The sequence below is a fragment of the Neolamprologus brichardi genome, chromosome 20 (genome assembly GCF_056152115.1).
Source record: "Neolamprologus brichardi isolate AB-2024 chromosome 20, ASM5615211v1, whole genome shotgun sequence".
In the NCBI taxonomy this organism is placed as follows: Eukaryota; Metazoa; Chordata; class Actinopteri; order Cichliformes; family Cichlidae; genus Neolamprologus; species Neolamprologus brichardi.
The window spans coordinates 31457070-31476824 of record NC_142123.1 but is presented as its reverse complement, the minus strand read 5'-3'; the positions used below and the strand labels follow the sequence as shown (position 1 = coordinate 31476824).

Below are 19755 nucleotides of genomic sequence, written 5' to 3'. Positions count from 1 at the left end.
GGGTTGTTACGTCACCGACGGTGCCGTGAGCGTCTCCGTCAGGACGCACCGGAGGAGCGGAGCTGAGCAGAGCAGCAACATGGCTGCAGATTACTGGGAGCCAGGAAGATCCGAGAAGCCGTCAGACTGAACCGAGCCACGGATAACCCGGGACAGACCGGGATAAACCCTCCCGGTGAGTAACGGTCACCCCCGGGCCTCGCGTGTAACCGGAAAACCGTCTTTATCAAACGGTGAGTGAGTCGTTGAGGGAGCAGCGGCCGCTCCGCCTCCGCTGCTATTTATAACAGTGAGGAGGACGGTTTACTGCAGGAAATACACGGCTCCCGTCCTCGGCTCTCCGGCTCAGAAACACACAGGCGTAGGCAGGTCCACGGAGACACGACACCCGAAGCGGCAGAACACAAACAACAGCTGCCACGGGGACACACACGTAGCTTCAGTTCCCGTTCCGTGCCGTCAGATCCACGGGCAGTGACGTAACGCATCTGTCAGGTACATGTCCTGTCACTCAGCCAGGTGTTAGCCGTCAGGTGTGCACGTGACATGAAGCGGATCTAAGTGGCTGTTTGGGTTCATTAGTGAGTGCGGGTACTTCCTGCTACACAAACCCGAGGCCCCGAGGCTTTTCATCAACACTGAGTAACATCACACTCACCTGTGTGCGTCAGATTCACCTGTGGAAAGTCGTGCCCGCGTTTTCAGGGTGTTCCGTGGGATTAGTTTTAAGTGTCACGCGATTACCTGCAGGTGAGATGAGAGTGCATGTAGTGGTTTCAATGTGAGATGAGCATAAAGATGATGATGTCTCAGGTAAACTGGATCTTCAGATGAGAACAGTCCTTCTCCTGAGGTAGACCAATTTAGCTGTGACATGACAGGTGGTGACGTGCAGGTAAACTGAATCCATAGGTGACATGAATACAGGTGGCATGAATACAGGTGAGCTGAATCTATAGCTGATGATCTACAGGTGATGATGTTCAGGTAAGAAGAGTGATTCTTGTGAGGTAGACCTATTCGGCTGTGGTGTGGCAGGTGAGGATGATGATGGTGACTGAATGATAGATGAATATGCATAACTACTAATTCAGGCACGAGTCAGATGTTGAGGCGTTCAGGTGTTTCCAACTGTTTGGGTATTTACATTTTTGTCCTTTTATTTCTACCTGTCCAGGCGTGGTCTCCAGACTGGCAGCCCCGCCCCCCTTGGCGTCACGTCCCCCTCTCCCCCCTCGGCCCCCGCTAATGGAGAGGATGAGGAAGATCAAACGGCAGCTGTCACTCACTCTGGGGAGGGGTGGGTCAGGGGGAGGGGACAGGACACTGAGTGACACCATCACTCAGGAAGCAACGTCACACAGCGACTCAGGTAATCCTGTCAGGTGTGAACAGAGGCCTGTGCTGAGATTTAGCGCTGGGTTTTCAAGTTTTATGACGGTGGCTTTAATTAATGCCACACACCTGGCTGCTCAGGTGCAGGTCATGCTTGAGATGAGAGATCGGCATGGAAAATTGCTGTCCACTGGATATACTGTCACCATTCCTAGAAGATGTCTTGAACCTTGATGGACAGAGACCTATATATAAAAACATACAACAATAAACGGGAAATTAAAGTACTCTTATTTTTCCCCGTATACAACATGTCATAAAGAGAAAAAAGGTAACATGTGGAACAAAAAAGTCCTAAAAAAAAATAATGAAACTGGGAAATTCGTTGGTGCACCCATTCCTGGGACATGTGAGCTTTGTCCAGTTTCCCTACATTACTGACATGTGAGAGAGAGAAATGACCAGCTAACTGTCATGTGTTGGAGGTAAAGTGATTTTTATTCACCGCGTGGGTGAACATCACCCGACGTTAGTGTTCTAGGGTTAAATACTTTATATGTTATATGAAATTTGCAAAGCAGCCTACTTACCATTTAGAATTATGTTCCCATTTGTTCTCAGACAGTCAAAAAGCCTCAGGGAAACAATGATGCTAATTCTGTTTTACACATTAGAATACAGCGAAGCAACGCGTTCGTTTAATGCAATACACAGTTGTAATTATAGTCGTATCCACTCGTGCTGCCATGACAGGTCTATTAAAGGAGACTTGTGCTCAGTAGTTTAGCTCCTGATTTGTTTGGGGCTTATGTGTTTATCCTCCGTGGTGACCACGTTGGGGTCGTCCTCGCTTTCTGATGTCACACAGTGCAAAGAGTAACCCACTTCCCATCAGTATGTCCCGGCAACACCTGACACAGAGCTTGTTAAGCTGGGACTGCTTCCATGCTTACCTCGCTCATGTCTGTGAAGGTTCTCAGTCATCCAGGTCATCGTAGTCAAAGGAGCTTGCAAAGAAAAGCGTCTGGACTTCTTTAAGTTGCTTGAAGACGTTTCACCTCTCATCCGAGAAGCTTCTTCAGTTCTAAGGTCAAATGGTGGAGAGTCCCAGATTTAAACCCAGTGGGAGTTAATCCAGTTTTGATATCTCTTCCCAGATGCCTTAACGCCCACTCACATCCTGGGCCATCTGACCTCAGGAATTCGCATGATAAGGTGGGGCCAGGTTTCACAATGAGCTCACCCGAAACTCTGGCTGATTGGGACCCACACCCAGTTTCACACCTTGGCTCAGGCGATTAGAGGATCATCAGGGGGTCCTTTTGTCCCTCTGTGGGGGGAAACTCCCACTAGGTTTATATCTGGGACTCTCCACCATTTGACCTTAGAACTGAAGAAGCTTCTCGGATGAGAGGTGAAACGTCTTCAAGTAACTTAAAGAAGTCCAGACGCTTTTCTTTGCAAGCTTCTTTGATTACCTCGCTCATGTTCCGCAGTAGGCTTGAGTAGCCTGGATGCTTGCTCTACCTGGGATTTGAACTCCAGACTTTGTTCCAAAGACTACACACTTGATCAATTTCCCAGCCCTAGCGTCGACTGCTTTAACAGTATATGTATATATGACAGAAAATAAGGAAAAGCAGCTTTAATTACACAGATCCCACCCCCTTGGATTTAAATGCTGTGTATCCAGTGCTTTTCCTATCACACGCTTCCATTTGAACCACAGCAACTGTATAGTGTTTGTTATATTTTGTGTTTTTGATCCCAGCAGATTGTCACAGCTCGTGGGAACTCACTTGTAACTTGACTGAAAGCTTGTGGAGTTGATGGCCACCTTTGTGTGACTGTTCAGTCTGACTGTGGATGTGAGAGAAAGTGAAGCCCGATAAGGCAAAGATATTCTGAGCATGTTGGACATATGTTGTAGTTCGGGCGACCACGTGACCGGCTGTGCAGCGCTGGCTTGCCGTGATGCATGCTGGTTAAAGATTTGTCTGAAGGCCGCTGGTGCTGCCGAGTGTCACTGTGTCACATGGTGACATAACCTGCCGTGAGCTTGGCGACTGCAGTGAGCTGCAGACCTTTTCCTCCAGCTCCACCAATAGGGAACCACCTCTGTGATGGCAGAACTTTGTCCTGATTGGCTGAATGCTTTAATATGTAAATAACATGAATAAAATATATTTATTCATTTTATTTCCCCCCTCTTTTTTTAAATATGTAACTAATTAAAATTAGTCCCAGTTAAAACAGTCAAGAACTAACCAGCTGCTAACCAGCTTTATAAACTGGTCTGCCACTCACACAGCAAACCAGTAACTGGAAGCTTGCTGGTTTAATTCCTGACACTTCCTGCCTGATTCCCTCTAATCTGACTGGTTGGTTGGATCTGTGATTTGATTGGTTGCCTATGGACCTGTCAATCAATCAATTAATCAATAATATAACACTTGTTTAATTTGAATTTATTTTTTCTCCTTTAACCCCACTTTCATTTTTTTTCCCTTCCAAATCAACCAACCGTTACCCGCCTCCTCCCCTCACCTCCTACACCTCCCTCATCCCTCCTGTTACCTCCTTTCCTCCCCACATCCTTCCCTCACTTGGCCCCTTCATCTCTCCCCTCAGAGGTGGTGTCTCTTCGTTCCTCTGGAGGTTTGAAGGTTCGATCTTCATCCTCTTCAGTTCAGTCTTTACTTCAGTCGTACAGCACCTCTCTGAGGAAGCCCAGAGGCCTCGGACGCAGCCTGAGCTCCTACCTGAACCACGCCACCAGACTGGGTACTAATGCCGCAAATACATGTACATGCACAAGTACTGCACCACTAATACACACATGCGTGCTGAATATATACAGTAGAATCATGTACTGCGCATCTATCAACATAAAAATAGAAGCTGAATTTGCTGTGTGCTTGAAAATGTAGACGAGGAGTTTAACGACTAACTAAATTTAATTTCTGTTGTGAAGTGAAAACGTAGATCAGTTGTTGGCTGTGAAACAGGAATGAAGTCATAATTGGTGAGTTTAAATCTGAATGCTGGAGCAGTGAAAGAGGCCTTCCCCTCCATTTAAATTCAGTACAGCACCACCAGAAAACAACAGTCCCACGTCGCTGTGGCTTCATGTGTTGGCAGAGTGAATGCTGCAACGTTACACTTCTGCTCTAATCAATGAAAGTGGCTTCTCTGGGCTCGAGTGTACGTGCTGCAGAGATGCACTACATAAATATAAAAACACACCAGTCAAAATACTTTGTTTTACACGGCGTGCACGATTATTTTACACAGAAATGGTTTTTGTATTTCTTCTTGTAATTGTAAATTTACAAAGTCTACTCTGTGGATGTTTTCTTAGCCACGTCATCCAAACAGCGCTGCGTTTTGTCCATAAACTGAGGAATTCTTTCCCAAATTTTTGCAGACTGACTGTGCAGAACATGCTCTGCATAGTTGCATTCTGCTGCATATCAGCTCTCTAGTAAAGCGCTATACAAATACAGGCCATTTACCATTTTTTACCATTTACTCCGAACTGAGAAAGAAGAATTTGCCTGCAGCTGACCCAGGCTTAAACAGCCATCTGCTGCAACCGGTCGCAGTGACAGGAACAAGCAGAGCGACGTAGAAATAGAAAGAATATAAGATTAAACACTGAGCAGGTTGGCCTGCAGAGCAGATACAGAGAGAGCAGAGACTGTGGGGAGATGGAAGAAACACAATGAATGCAATCACAGCATATAACAAGTAAGAGAGAGCACAGGAGAGGTGCGTAATATGAGAAGTTGTGTAACGTGACCGAGTCACCTGATCCAGCCCGAAATGTGATTGTTTCCAAAAAGAAAAGCTTAAAATCAGGGAGGGTGTCTGACTCTGACTCAGGAGAGACGTCTGATAGCTCAGGGCTCTGCCTCCAATTCTATGGAGTGTCGCAGGAAATGATGTCGTGCCATAGAAGAGATCAGCTCTGCCTCGCAGTCTCCAGGAAGCACAATAAGCCTGCACTGTGAGAGCGAAGTGCTCTGCTGGGATAATGCGATACTATTAAGTCTTTAAGACATGATGGACTCTGCTCATTCAGGACTTTGTATGTGATGAAAAAGATTTTAAGCTCTATACTGGAGTTCACAAGGGGCCAATGAAGACGAGTTAATATGAGAGAATTAATATGGGAGAAATGGCTCTTTCTCTAGTCCTCGTTAGTGCTCGTACTACAGCATTTCTGTATCAGCTGGAGGCTTTTCAGGGAGCTATGAGTACATCCTGATACAAATCAATTACAGTAGACAGCGGAGTGGGTTTCCAGCATCACTCTCAGGCAGGATATTCCCGTTTTTGACGCGACTGCAGAGGAGGATTAGTCGTGAGTCATGCCACCAAAACAGCTCTGACCTGCCTGGACACGGGATCTCTGAGACGAGTTGTAGGGAGGAGCCTCTGTAGATTGGACTTGTTTGGTGAATTTGGTGATATGGGGAATTTAAGGCCTGCTCTACTCTTTGTATGCGTGTGACTGTTATTCGTGTGTGTTTTCAGAGATCGTCCACGAAGATGTGAAAATGAGCTCGGATGGAGAAAGCGATCCAGCTTCTTCTTCTGATGATGTTCAGAGTCCAGTTAAAGTCAGAATGAGGAATAAGAAGATCTCTACTGAGGTACACACACACACACACACACACACACACACACACACACACACACACACACACACACACACACACACACACACGGTGAGCTTACTGGAGTAAAGCAGAGATGTTGGGATATTCCCCGGTTTTTAAAGAGCACTCACTATTTGTTTTCTGCAAAGCCTTGAGGACCTTTTAGCGCTTTGGTGCAGCTCTTCGCCTCCTTGGTTGGTTTTGTTTTTGATATTTTCTTCTCCAGCTGCTAGTTTTCTGGCTCTTTAGTTGTTTGGATGTGGGTGTTTCAGCTCGCGTGCTCTGCAGGAAAGAAACATCTTCAGCCAAATGTGTTACAGAGCTAAGTGTGGTTTGAGATTTCTTGTTGCCTCTTCGGTCCAGCGCGTCGTAGCTGCTGACGGAGGCCCTTCACGCTGCTCCGACTGAGATGGTGCCGTGTGTTTCTCTAACATTAATATTTATCAGATGCAAAGATGCGTTGGAGTGCTTTAGCCTGCAGCTTCCCAAACATGTCAGCGAGCTTGTCTTCGTCTTTTTCGCGACTGAAAGACTCGGCTGGTCTCCGGGTACAGATGCACAGCTGTGATGCAGGCTGGTCCAGGTCCTGCTTTTAAGGAACGAGCGAGCAAAATGTGTTGGTTTCAGCGTCAGACTCGAGCTGGTGCTTAACAAAGCTGGTTTACCTGTGCTGTGCTGGTAAAGCTGTGAATGAGCCAATAGGCTACAATAACTCAGGCTGAAGTGTGGGCTGATTGAAAGCAAACAGCTTAGAGAGCGAGGACTCTTTCATCTGTGAGCTTTTTATTTTCTATGTGGGCTTTTGTTTTTGCAGGCAGATGTGACACCCCCCATCCCCCCCACACTCCCACACACACCTCCCCTCGCGGCTAATGGGTGATGCCAGTCTGTCACACATCTGTGGACAGATGTTCTGACTCCTGGCCGGAGGTTTTGTTTCTCTGCCTTCTGTTTTAAAATCCTCCAAAGGTTTTCTGATGGATTCAGGTCAGAGGACAGACTTGATCCAGCTCATAATCTCACATTGTTCTTCCATTAGTCTGTAAAGGCCTTCTCCTCCATGTGTCTGCAGCCACCGCTGGGTCAGATCAGGTCAGACCTGTATTTTCTTTTGCCTCCTCCTGTAGATCCTGACCTCTGCTGCTACATTAAAGCACAGGTGGATTCCTGTTGGTCTCACCCTGAGACCGAGAGCCAAACGAGCAGCTGTGGAGTTCGTGGGTTCTTTTTCTAATCTCGCTCAGGCAGCCATCTTTAAGAGGAATCGGGTGCGATTACAGTTTGCTGCAGCGGTCACAGGTTGCATTCAGGGCCTGCATTTCCAGTGCTGTCTGCCCTTTGTTTGTTTCTAGTGCTACTTCAGATCCAATGCAGACATTTCATCTTAAAATGAAACGGTTCCTTTCATGACGACTGAACGTTTACCGGCAGCGGTAAAAGGTCTTTGCTGATGAAAATAAACTGTCAGGTGCTGCGGAGGATGAAGGCGAACGTTCACGTGAATTCTGTTGTGTTTCTTCTCCGTTTCAGGACATCAACAAACGTCTGTCGTTACCGGCTGACATCCGTCTTCCAGACGATTACCTGGAGAAGTTTAATGTGATTGGTCCAGCTCTGTTCGAGCAGCCAATCAGCAGGCGGCTGCGTAGAGTGTCTCTGGTATGTGTAACTGCTTCTTTTCGTTTTCACGCAGGTGTTTGGGACAGTTTTGCGTAGGCCTGCAACAAACGATGATTTTGATAGTCGACTAGTCACCGATTATTTTTGTGATTAGTCGACTAATCAGATCATCATCCACTGGACGTGGAAAGTACAGCTTATTGGACCAACAGCATCTGCTCTTATATAACCATCATTTCTAACTAAAAATAAAGACAAGATGATGGTTTCTTAAACTTTTAATGAAATTTGCAGATTGTCTCAATGAAGTTTAATAAACTCAGCCATCTGCTCCTTGCTGTCTAATATATAACAGGACATTGGAGTAAATTCGAGCATCTCACACTTCTGTGTGATGTTTATTCAGCTGTGTGAAAGCTATAACTTTAATCTCAGCTAAACCGATTTACTCAGGAACAAATAAAAGACTGAAAAAAGCCAAACGATAACATTTTTAATTTATCTAACTGACTTCTATATCATGTTTAACCTGAGTAGCAAAAGATCGCGGGGGTTGAAAACGATGTGCCAGGAGTTCGCTGTTCTCACCAGCTCTAGTGATCCTTGAATCCGGCTCGCTATCCAGCTGGTGGGTAACAGACATCTCCGAAAACGTTTACACAGCTACATTCTCGCCTGAAAATATGTTAAACGTTTATTTTGTGACGCAGACATTTGGACAGCCTTTGTCGCGCCACTGTAACGTAATCGGCCTACAAATGCGACCTCGGAAAGATGCGGCCCCTGAATTTGGATACGCTGGGCTGCAGACTGTGTGTCTGTAGGGGGGATGCAAGTGTGAAACCGGTTTCTGATTCTGTTGTTTCAAGCAATGCAGGATGTTTGTTGTGTTGTTTCTCGTACATTTAGTGTGCCAGCGCAGGTTATTTTAACCGTCTGTCTGCCTCTTTGCCTGCAGTCAGAGATTGGTTTTGGGAAGCTGGAGACTTACATCAAGCTGGACAAACTGGGAGAGGTGAGGCCACATTATCTCCTTCTGTCTGTTGATGTCAGACAGATCTTTGAAACTGTTTCCGTGCTGCCCTGTGACACTCCTTAAAGGTTTCATTTCAGACTTACTAACTACATGTAAACTTTTCTGACCTTTTCTACAAATTAAGTGTAAAAAGCTTTTCTTTGTGTTGTAATGTTTGCTTTTGGCTCCAGAAATCAATAAATAAATGCCCCGCCTCTCTCCTCTCTGTGTCTCACCTGTGTGTAGGGGACCTATGCCACAGTGTATAAAGGTCGGAGTAAACTGACTGAAAATCTCGTGGCTCTGAAGGAAATTCGACTGGAACATGAAGAAGGAGCTCCGTGCACTGCTATCAGAGAAGGTACTGCATCACTGACACTGAACCAACAGAAGTATTTCTGGTACTACAGTAGTAGAAGTACTAATGACAGCATGTTTGTGCTTTTTACTCGTCAGTGTCTCTGTTGAAGGATTTGAAACACGCCAACATCGTCACGCTTCATGACATCATCCACACGCAGAAATCCCTCACACTGGTGTTTGAGTACCTGGTAAGAAACGCACACAATAATACACAAACTCCTCTTCTTCTTCTTCTTTGGTGTGTTTGAATGTGTGTGTTCGTGTGTTTCAGGACAAGGATCTGAAGCAGTATCTGGACGACTGTGGAAATGTCATTCATGTTCACAATGTCAAAGTGAGAAAAGTTTGTTTTATTCTTAGTATAATGAAATTAAGTGTGTGTGTGTGTGTGTGTGTGTGTGTGTGTGTGTGTGTGTGTGTGTGTGTGGCACAAACTGATGTGACAAACCTGCTGGTGATTGAGGCTATGTCCACATGTACCCGGGTATTTTTGAAAACGCAGATTTTTCTATGCGTTTGCGCCTTTCGTCCACACGTAAACGCCGTTTTCGGTCACTGAAAACGGAGATTTCTAAAAACTCCAGCCAGGGTGGATATTTTCTAAAACTCCGTTTTTGCATTTACGTGTGGACGAGAAAAACGGAGAAAACGCAGCGTCAAAGGTGTGCGCCTTTTTTGACGTCACAGTGTGCGCCACGTTATTGTTTCGGTGAAATGAATTTCTACAATACTGTTACTGTTACTTGTCTCTGCAGTGTTTAAATGCTTACATATACACACACAGTTACTGTCCCTCCACACATACGACTCGGTTCTGCTTCTATTCCCCAGCTTTGTTTACTATTTCCCACCGAGGCTTCTAGACTTCTGATTGGCCAACATTTCTACACGGTTATGAATATAGCGCCACCTGCTGCTTTGGCATGTTCCTAGCAGCGTTTTCCTTCATTTCTGCTTTTACGTGTGGACGGGATTATTTTTTAAAACGAAAACGGAAAATCTCAGTTTTCAAAAATACCTGTGTACGTGTGGACGTAGCCTTAACTTTTCTGATTTTGGTAGATTTTTAAACAATGATAAAAAATAAATTAAAAAAAAAAAGCAGAAGGAATTCTTCTTCTTTTGTTTCCCTGTTTTTGAGGGTTTTTTCTTTGCATCGTGTGCTCATCAACTTTTCCTGTAACTGCAGTGGTTTCTGTCCTCAGCTTTTCCTTTTCCAGCTGCTGCGAGGTTTGTCGTACTGCCACCGGAGGAAAGTTCTCCATCGAGATCTAAAACCACAAAATCTGCTGATCAACGAGCGAGGAGAGCTCAAGCTAGCAGACTTTGGTGAGTCCTGCAGACACTGTCTTAGTTTTTTTTTTGTTGTTTTTTTTTTTTGTAAAGTTAGGACCTATTTACTAGGGGTGGGGGAAAAAATCGATTCTGTGTAGTATGGTGATATTTTGTTTGCTAATAATGTATGGATACAGGGACAGCAGAAATCGATATTTTGTTACAAAAAGGTTTTTGTGCTCTGACTTCAGAGCATGTTGATCCTTTTTCTGAACAAGAATCCTGACATTCCTTCACTGTCCAAATGTGTTTAACTTGTTTTGTCAGCAATAAACATGACAGTTTACTTATTTTAATTTAAGACGTGTTTTATTTTAATTAAGTTTAAAACTTTTTTATTTAATGTAAAATTATATTTTGTTTTAATTTACTTTCAAATTCTTCAGTTGCTGAAGGGGCTGCATAGTTTTCATAAACTGCATAGTTCAGAATAGCTATAATTGTACCAGATGGTTGATTCAGTTAAGTTGGACTAGACTGTAATACAAACCGTTCAGTTTGTCAACAATAAAACTGAAATGAGAGAAAGACTGAGTGCGAGACTTTGTTATTAGAGAAAATGAATATTGATAAAGTTTACCTTTATGTACAGAATCTGAATATCGCAAAATATTTTAAAAAATTGCAATAATATCGTATCGTGGGATGTATGGTGATTCCCACCTCTACTATTTAAATCTTAGCGTCTGAGGTTTTTCTTGTGCAAAACGCACCTTTGAGTGATGTAAATGTGTAATGGTGTAAGCGTGAGCTACCGGCACCTGTCACACTAAAACTAAGGAAAAGGCAAACAAGAAAACAAGACCAGTTGGCTCTGAAGGTGGAACAAAACATGAAGAAATGGACCGACAGTCAAGTCCGTTATTTATTGGTTGGAGGAACATCGTGCTTGTCTAAACAAAATATCAAATTTTATTTATTCTTAACTTCTGACTTCAGTGAAGCTGCGTAGAGAGAAAATTAAGACACTGGAAGAGGATTACAAGAAAGTAAAAGACCAAATCAACTGTGTGTGAAGAGCTGCCCAGCTGTTGCCAAGCCCATCTGTGACACACACACACACAACAAGTGCTACTTATTAAATTGCAGACCGAACGCTTGGCCAGTGGGAGCCCCGGCTGAATCCCTGCCTCTCCAGCTCCACGATTATCACTAAACCTCGTGATTTTCTTCATCTTGTTGTTGTTGTCATTCCAACCAGCTGGCAGTTATGTCATGTTAGTGATGAAGATGTGAAGTTCTTCAGGGACCTCTCTCAGACCTTCATTTATTTATTTATCACAGCGTTGCAGAGAGCCGTTCTTCCTGTATTACCTGTGGAGACAGTTTTATTGGAAGAGAGTCGATTTTTGGTTCTTGTGAGGATTGGATATTAAAACTGCTTCAGGCGGTTAAAGACACAGAGGGCGACCGATTCCTTTTTATGCCTGGACTTTGACGATGAGCCAGAGACATGGATTTGCTCTGTGCAGTTTGGCAGAGGAGGATTACAGACACACGTCTGACCTCCACAACCAGAGACAGGATGACCTCCTCGGTGAATTCAGGACAGCAGAGTCACTCTGTTTGTAATGCAACGCCCAGAAAGTATTTAAAATGCCTTTTGAGGCCGTGTGAGTCGTGGTCCTTACGGAGAATGAATACATTTATTTTAGCTGTTAGGATACAAATGTAATCTGAATCAGTGTAAAGACAGTGATGATGAGGCTTTAATGACACGTGTGTTTGTTTCAGGTTTGGCTCGAGCGAAGTCGATCCCAACAAAGACGTACTCCAACGAGGTGGTGACGCTGTGGTACCGACCACCTGACATCCTGCTGGGCAGCACCGACTACTCCACTCACATCGACATGTGGTCAGTGATGCAGTACACTGTACTACTCTATTGTAGTACTGCTACTAGAAACTTTGATAAATTACATTTAAAAAAATCTATCTTCTGTGGTGAAATGATCAACTATGGTTAAACCATCTGATGAGACGAACCTCTTGCCGTGTGTGCGTGTCTTTGCGCTTGTCTGCTTTTCTGTTTTTAGGGGTGTTGGCTGCATTTTTTACGAGATGGCGACAGGTCGACCTCTGTTTCCTGGTTCCACAGTCGAGGAGGAGCTTCACTTTATCTTTAAATTGTTGGGTGAGAACCAATCGTCTTCTACTTCGTGATCTTTTGAGGACACCGTCGACCTCTGTTGATTAAAAGCATGCCTCAGGTTGGACGTGGGAGGGACGTCTCACCAGATGCTGCTGTTTTTAGCTTTATTTTGTAAATTAATTTAAATTTGTATGTTTCAAAGAAATAGTAGCTGTTAAGCTTTTTATTTATATTTATAATAAACCTCGTTTGTATTTTGTGTGCAGGCACTCCCACAGAGCAGACCTGGCCTGGAATCACTTCTAATGAGGAGTTTGTGGCGTTTAACTATCCTCAATACAAAGCAGAGAGACTGAGTAACCACACTCCCAGGTGCAGAGCTGCACACATGTACACCGTAACTACACATGTTTTTGTAGCCGGGGGTTAAAACACTAAGCCTCCTCATCCATACGTCCAGCCTGTTGCTGCTGACTAGGGCTGGGTATCATCACTGATTTCTTGAATCGATTCTATTCCGATTCACAAGGTCCCGAATCGATTCGATCCACGATTCAATTCAACTCGATTTGAATCTGGGAAATTTTGACAGTCAGAAATATTATAATTCAGATCAGTACATTTACATATTTTTGTATCTATAAAAAGGAAGCTGACACATGCAAGACTTTTATCAAAGGTGTGAGCATCACAGCAGATGCCTTTGTGTCAAAGTAGCTGAAGATAAAACACAGAAAAACATGAAGGTGGTTTTCCTGGCCTGGGATTTTAAAAACGAAAGAAAACCATTAATCAACACATGAACGTTACCTCTGACGTTACAGCGGTTTTTATTAGAGACACGGCTAAGCGTTTTGCATTTTGCATAATTTTAAAAAGTTTAAATTTGTTCAGTATTGAACGACAGAAATTAGGTTTTCTGTTCGGAAGAATGTAAAAGGGAAAAAAAAAACAAACAGCGTCCGACAGCGCTGTAAACAACGGTAGACTTGTGCGTAACAAGCAAGCGAATAATGCAGAAAACAGTACAGAGAGAGAGAGAGCTGTGCATCGTGGTCGAAGCAAAACAGTAAACGTCAGAGTGAATTCATGACGATGTTTATGTGAAGCTTAGTTTGGATCTTCTTTTGCTGCTGGCTCGGTCAGTATTGTTTGGAGAGAGATCAAACTAACAGCTTTATGATCAGCGCATAAAGGGCGTGAACACGAAGCGCGGACCCGCCAACAGATCAGAATCAGCGAGCTGTCGGCTTTCAGCCCCCACCGTGAGAAAGGCGACATCTAACTGATTCTGATCCGCGGGTCCCTCTGTGTGTTTACGTCTTTGTGCAGAATCCGTGTTCCTGCTCTCATTTACTGTCTTAGCTGTTTGGTGGTTGTTGAAATTTTGTGAGATTTCACCAGAGATTCTGGCATTTCAGGCAAAATAAATTTATATTAAAAAATCGATTCAGGATTTTAATGAATCGATTTTACGTTATCCAAGCCAGAATCGATTTTAATCGATAAATCGATTATAAAAACCCAGCCTACTGCTGACCCACCAGGATCCGTGTGATTCCTTTGCAGTGGCCTCCACAGAGCCTTCCTCTTTACTTTTAGTTTAAGTCACCAGATCTGCAGCTGCACACAGATGTGCATTAATCTTAAAGGCTCACTGCACCAGATAACGAAGTTTGTTTTTGTGTTCAGGCTCAGCACTGATGGAGTGGAGCTGTTGTCCGAATTCCTACAGGTCAGTTAACCTCTCACAGTGTTTGTGCGTCTCCTTTTCTTTCTGAATCATAACGAATAAATAACATTTTGGGGTTTTTTGTGTTCATTTATGTGATGGGAAAATAAAAATTTTAAGTTTAAACTTCATTTAAACTTTAGTTTGAGGGGAAGAAGAGGATCTCTGCAGACGAGTCGATGAACCACTCTTACTTCAGTAACCTTGGAAAGAGAGTGAAGTTACTTCCTGACAGTAAGTTTAAAGTTACTGGTCCCATTTGGTCCCTGTTGTTACGGTAACGTCACAGAGGCGCTGTGGTTGCTTTTGTTTCAGCGACGTCCATCTTCACCCTGCCAGAGATTCAGCTTGAAAAGGAAACGATGAGACCAACAGCAGCAGCGCCGGATCCAGGTAACAGTCTGTGTGGGGAAGGAGGCGGAGCCACGTGGCTCCCTGCTGGGGTCGTCTGACACTGACATCGTCTATTTTTGTCTTTCTGTCCAGCAAACAGTCCAAACAGGAGGCGGAGTATGCTTTTCTGACATGGTGGAGAGGCGGAGTCTGCTGCTGGACAAACAAAGGGAAACTGACAGGACAGGAAGTGACGACGATGATGATGCTTTTTTTCCTAGAGGATTTACTGCAAGTTACTTTACTGACTAACAGCAAGTGCAACAGAGTAGAAGAAAACAGAAGTTACTATTATTTATGATGAGAAGATGAAGCCTGTTGTTTACACAGAGAGGAAATTATGATTCGCTGCAGCTACCCGACCAATCAGAGCACAGATTATTGTGACTAAAGGAAACAGGCTTCAGAGCTTCACCTTGGTACACCTCGGAGATGAACGGGTGAATAGTAGTAAAAGCTTCTCCAGGAGGTTCTGTCTTCCATTTTCACTGCACAGATTAAACGCATAAATATCAAGTTGGTGAAAGTCCTGGAAAACCTGGAATTCAGCTCTGCTGTCATGGAAACGCCTGGAAACAGCCGTATACGTCATATCACCCGTGTGAACATCTGCGGCAGCAACGTCAGCGTTAAACTGAAGCCACGATCCAGTCCCAGCGTGCTGAACTGTACCTGCTTTAAACTTTAATAACACCTGATGAAACACAATAAAAATTCAGTTTGTTAAACACAAAAAACAAATTCAAAAATTTTGACTCCAAACTTTTCCCTAAATTGCAGCTTTGATTTATTCAAATATTTTTTTAACGTGCTACCGACCACGAGATGAAACCGTCAGAGTAACATCGACCCTGCAGCGAGAGGAAAGCAGGCGCGGTTTTCACATTAAAGGCTGAAGACGAATGTTCTCTGTTTTAAACCCGCAGCTCTTCAGCCGTCTCCTTATCGGTGTCGAGCTGCCGATTGTGTTTCGGTTTACAGTGTTGCATTTTACACTTCAGTGTTACTATTAAACAGCCTGCAGGAGAAGCCAAACACAACATCTGTGGAAATTTAAACCTTTGCTTTTATTTTGAAAGTGTGAACCTGATTTCTGCTGTTCTGCATGTGTGTGTCGTACACTCGAACTTTATACTGTAATACTGTTAATATATATATATATATTAATACCAAGAGACGGTAACACCATAAATCTGCCGTATATAGCTTATCACAGAGAATTTATTTCAGTTTTATTTATTGTTTTTTTGTGTTTATTGGAGATGAGTAAGTTGTTTTTTTTTTTTTTTTTCTTTTTCTTTTTTTTTTTTTAGTCATGGAGACTGTTAAAAAGTGTGATGCCTTTGCCTCATTAGACCCCATGACATGCCAGAGGAAAATGCAGGGCTCTGATTGGCTAATTCTGTTTAAACAGCAGCAAACAAGTTTGTTTCTGCACAAACTCAACCAGCAGTCAGCCGATTGTCTGTTGCGCGTTTCATAGGAAATTCCCAATTTTTGATGGCAAATTACGCGCAGCATCGCGTTCTCTTTCATAAAGCACTTTTTGCAGCTCGTAGTTTTTAGCCCGTGTGGAAACAGACTGCAAAAGAACATTTTAAAGAGATTCGCATCCTCGTTGAGAGCTAATCTTCCCCTGCACAGTCCAGGTGTTGCTGGATGGGATTCATATAACCTTCAGGTAGTTTTCAAATTTCATCCCTTCAAAAACATGTAATTTCAAAAAGCCAGTTTTTAAGTTTATTTCATTTTTTTTGTATTTTTATCAGTTTTAAGAGTGTTCATATTTTTAAGAGATAAGCTGTTCTTGATGTGAATCTTTATTTTTTAGCTGTGAAGAAATCTTAGCAATAGAGAAATAATAAGACAATAATAACCATCGAACAAGGCGTTTGACTCAGAGGAAGCTGACTTTTCAATCTGCTGTAAAAATGTTGCATACAGTTGTATGTTTGTGGGAGGTTAGAGACACCCAGTACCCGTAAACGAGCGCACCTCCGTTATGTTTGATTGTTTTATTGAACGGCAGCAGAAGTCTGAAGTCTTAAAAAGTTCGAATGGATTCTAGAGGTGTACATTTTTTTAAATACCAGAAAAAGATATCAGACTGAAAATATTCAGACTTTTGCTCCCCGCGAATCATTGAAACGAAACAATACAACATTGTGGAGGTGAGTTGCCGTTATAGGTAGTAATTCAGAGTGTTTACTGTGTTTCTGTGAATAAAATTGGACACTGGCTGCAGTCAAATGGTCAAAAAAATGATCACATGTGTAATTTTCTAATCACTTTTCCTTAACTTCAATGAAACCTGTTACAAAAGGATGATTTATAAGGACTTCAAAGCGAGCCACAGTGCTCAGACTGCTCACACACTAAACTGGCAGCAGATGCTTTGGTGTTTGTGTCTCCAGCGATGCAAAAATCTCGTCTTAGTTATTTTGTCCCATGTGTTCTGTTTCAGGAAGAGTATAAATACAGACTTCCTCACCAACCTTTGTCTAAAGCTTTCAGTATCTCTGAAGTAACAGTAATAACCCTCAAAGCTGGCAACACAGCAATGCACAAAGAGAGAACATATCCATGCAAACTGAGGTAGACTACAACCTTCCCTGTGGCTGTTTTATTTGACCTAATTACATATAATTGTTGCAAATTAGGCATGGGTATTAGCTGCTTACCTTTCCTGAGGAAAACTGACTATTTGACTGCAACCTGTGTGTTTTTCTTTTAGGACTTAAATGTGTTCAAAGTGATGTGATGGGGGGGAGAGTCAGACTAAAGGTGAAGCTTCTGTGAGCCGTGCTAATGCTGGGTTAAAACAAATGACTGTTGAATGTAACTCTAAACCGTTGATGTGGTCAGTAGTTTAATGTTGACTGGGTTTACAGTAATAATGTGTACAGAGTTACTGATTATTAGAGATAATCACAGGTTTTAATCTGCACGCTGCAGTGTTGTTGTTCCTCAGCTGCTGCTCAATCGCACAGGAAACGGCGTATAGATGTGAAAGCTCAGAGCGCATGTTTCTTCAGAGGTCACTGATCGATCTGCATTTTCGGTTTTAGGAATATGAAATGATGTAAAAGAACTCAGGAGCACGCTACGTCCCGGTTGTTGAAAGAAAAGCACTTTTTTAATCTGAGATTAAAGCAAAATGGTCAGAAATCCTTCAGGACAGCATTTTACAGGTACATTTTCAGCATTCATCACTTGAGTTTTCCACATACAGTGTGTTGCCTAATGCAAAGTTAACAGATCATCATACAATGGCGTGTACTACTTTATTAAAAGGTGCACGTAAGTCCGACTGGGCTGGTTCTCAAACTACAAACGCTGTATTTTCACATGTACATGTCTTCTCTCTCTTTTCCATTCTAATAATATCCAGTTACTGAAGCTCAGGGAAGGGAACAGTACATCGTGATGTATGAAGCCATTCGTTTCCCTTCTTTAAATAGCCTCCATTTATAACAACAAAAAGACGTCATTAAAATCAAAAGCTGTGTGCTGCTCCCACCACAAACCAAACGTTTCACAGACCCTGAACTGGCAGCGTTGTTAAATGTGCCCATATCGTGCTGCTTTGTGGAAGTAGAGAGATTGTACGTGTACATATGCGTCCTCTTGCTTAGATCCAGTTTGCACGGCTCTGTGATGGGAGCAGTACATCCTGGTGTATGAAATCTTCAGTTTGCCTCTATTTCATACAACAAAAACACACTTGATGCCTTTTAGAGGGAAGTTAACGTCCTCAAAATTGAAAGCCGGTGCTCCTGATGCTAAACTTCAAATCCGCTGTTGCTAAAGGGGATTTTTTTTTGTTGTATTAACAGCTTTTATCAGATTTGGACATTTTGCTTTTTCTTAAACCAAACGGGACACAAAACAAGAATCATTCAAAATCGTGCAAAGCGAGGCAGCAGCAGGGTTCATGTCTGCTACGTTTGTCACGTTTAGGAACGTGTTAGTGACCTGTGGAGAAACATGCATGTTTCTGGTCCACATAGATGCAAATGCTGTTTTCTCTGCTTTTGTAAATGAACTAACATGCTTTGTTTTGGTCGACACCATACCAAAGTTATCTGCAATATACTGCACTGCATGATGGGATTCTTCCAGATAACTTCTATGCTGTTCATTTGAATAATCTTCCATTTGCCAAGAAAGCACTGCGACATATCTGATGCTATAATGGATCTGCATACTTGAAATACGAGTCCAAGTATGAAAAAGAAAGTATATCCTGTTATTGTGTACAATTATGTTTACTTCATGTATACTGGATATATTTAAAGTACATAAATATTAAAATTCTTTATTTATTATCAGTGTTGGCTGTTTGTTTATTAGACTTTATTAGTGTTTCTACTTTGATGTTACCCTTACAGACACAGGTACGCTGTACTGTAATATTCACTTGTCCATCCAAATCATTGAATTCAGGTGTTTCCATCATTTCCATGGCCGTGTTGCCAGGACAACAGTACATGCCTGACTGCATTGTGCCGAAGGGTGGATTATGGTGTGGCGTTGTCCCCTTAGTTCAGGTCAAAGAAACTCTTAAAGCTTCAGCACACCAAGACATTTGGGACAATTTCATGTTCCCAATTTTGTAGGAAGAGTCCGGACCTCAAGCCCGATAAAGCGCCTTCGGGATCAGAGTGGAAACCAGGAGCCAGGCCTTTTTGTTCAATATCAGTGTGCGACCTCACAAATGTGCTTTTGGAAGAATGGTCAAGAATTCCCATAAACGTTACCTGGGGTTTCAAAATATGACTTTGTGGTTATAAAGGTGGGGGTGATTGCAGCGGCCCGAGTTATTCTCAGTGTGTGGAAGGAACCATCTCCTCCAGAATATAATAGGTGGAAACAAAATACGCTGAAAATGGTGTCGTATGAAAAGTTCTTGGCTAGGATTAATGACGATAGGGAGGGTTTTGACAAATCATGGTGACGTGTTTTTGGCTGAGATGGTTGGAATTGATTTGGTCAGGGCAATTATCTTTAGTTAAATTTTATGCTTGCTGCGTTGTATGTTTGTGTAGGCACTCAGTAATGGAATAACTTAAGTATTTGATTTTATTGTCCTTTTTTTTTTGCGAGTCTACTGATAGTTAGTAAGTATTAACCATGGGATTGGAAGCTGTCTTTTCTTTTTTCTTTTCTGTTGTTGTTTTGTTTGTGGTTTTGTTTGTGTTTTCAT

General features: G+C 42.9%; 1 protein-coding gene across 2 annotated transcripts; it reads left to right on the top strand.

Annotated features, from left to right (window-relative positions):
- The first annotated feature begins 48 nt into the window (after positions 1-48).
- On the top strand, positions 49-18877 carry cdk16 (cyclin dependent kinase 16). Of its 2 annotated transcripts, XM_087834409.1 has the most exons (17): positions 49-175; positions 1178-1372; positions 3967-4119; positions 5875-5993; positions 7530-7658; positions 8578-8634; positions 8881-8995; positions 9091-9185; positions 9269-9331; positions 10203-10326; positions 12067-12187; positions 12369-12466; positions 12691-12796; positions 14117-14159; positions 14300-14390; positions 14472-14549; positions 14643-18877. In XM_087834409.1, the coding sequence occupies exons 2-17, from the start codon at positions 1249-1251 to the stop codon at positions 14678-14680; spliced, it is 1554 nt and encodes a 517-aa protein (XP_087690535.1). In that variant the 5' UTR covers positions 49-175; positions 1178-1248; the 3' UTR covers positions 14681-18877. The 2 variants fall into 2 exon arrangements, with proteins under 2 accessions (XP_087690535.1, XP_087690536.1); XM_087834410.1 differs by lacking the exon at positions 3967-4119.
- The last annotated feature ends 878 nt before the right edge of the window (positions 18878-19755 follow it).

What these genes read in the sequence shown, in the direction of transcription:
- cdk16 (XM_087834409.1), top strand. Translation starts at nt 1,249, where the DNA reads ATGGAGAGGATGAGGAAGATCAAACGGCAGCTGTCACTCACTCTGGGG. An exon ending in AGTGAAGTTACTTCCTGACA is followed by an intron (nt 14,391 to 14,471) that starts GTAAGTTTAAAG and finishes CTTTTGTTTCAG; the next exon opens with CGACGTCCATCTTCACCCTG. An exon ending in AGCAGCAGCGCCGGATCCAG is followed by an intron (nt 14,550 to 14,642) that starts GTAACAGTCTGT and finishes CTTTCTGTCCAG; the next exon opens with CAAACAGTCCAAACAGGAGG.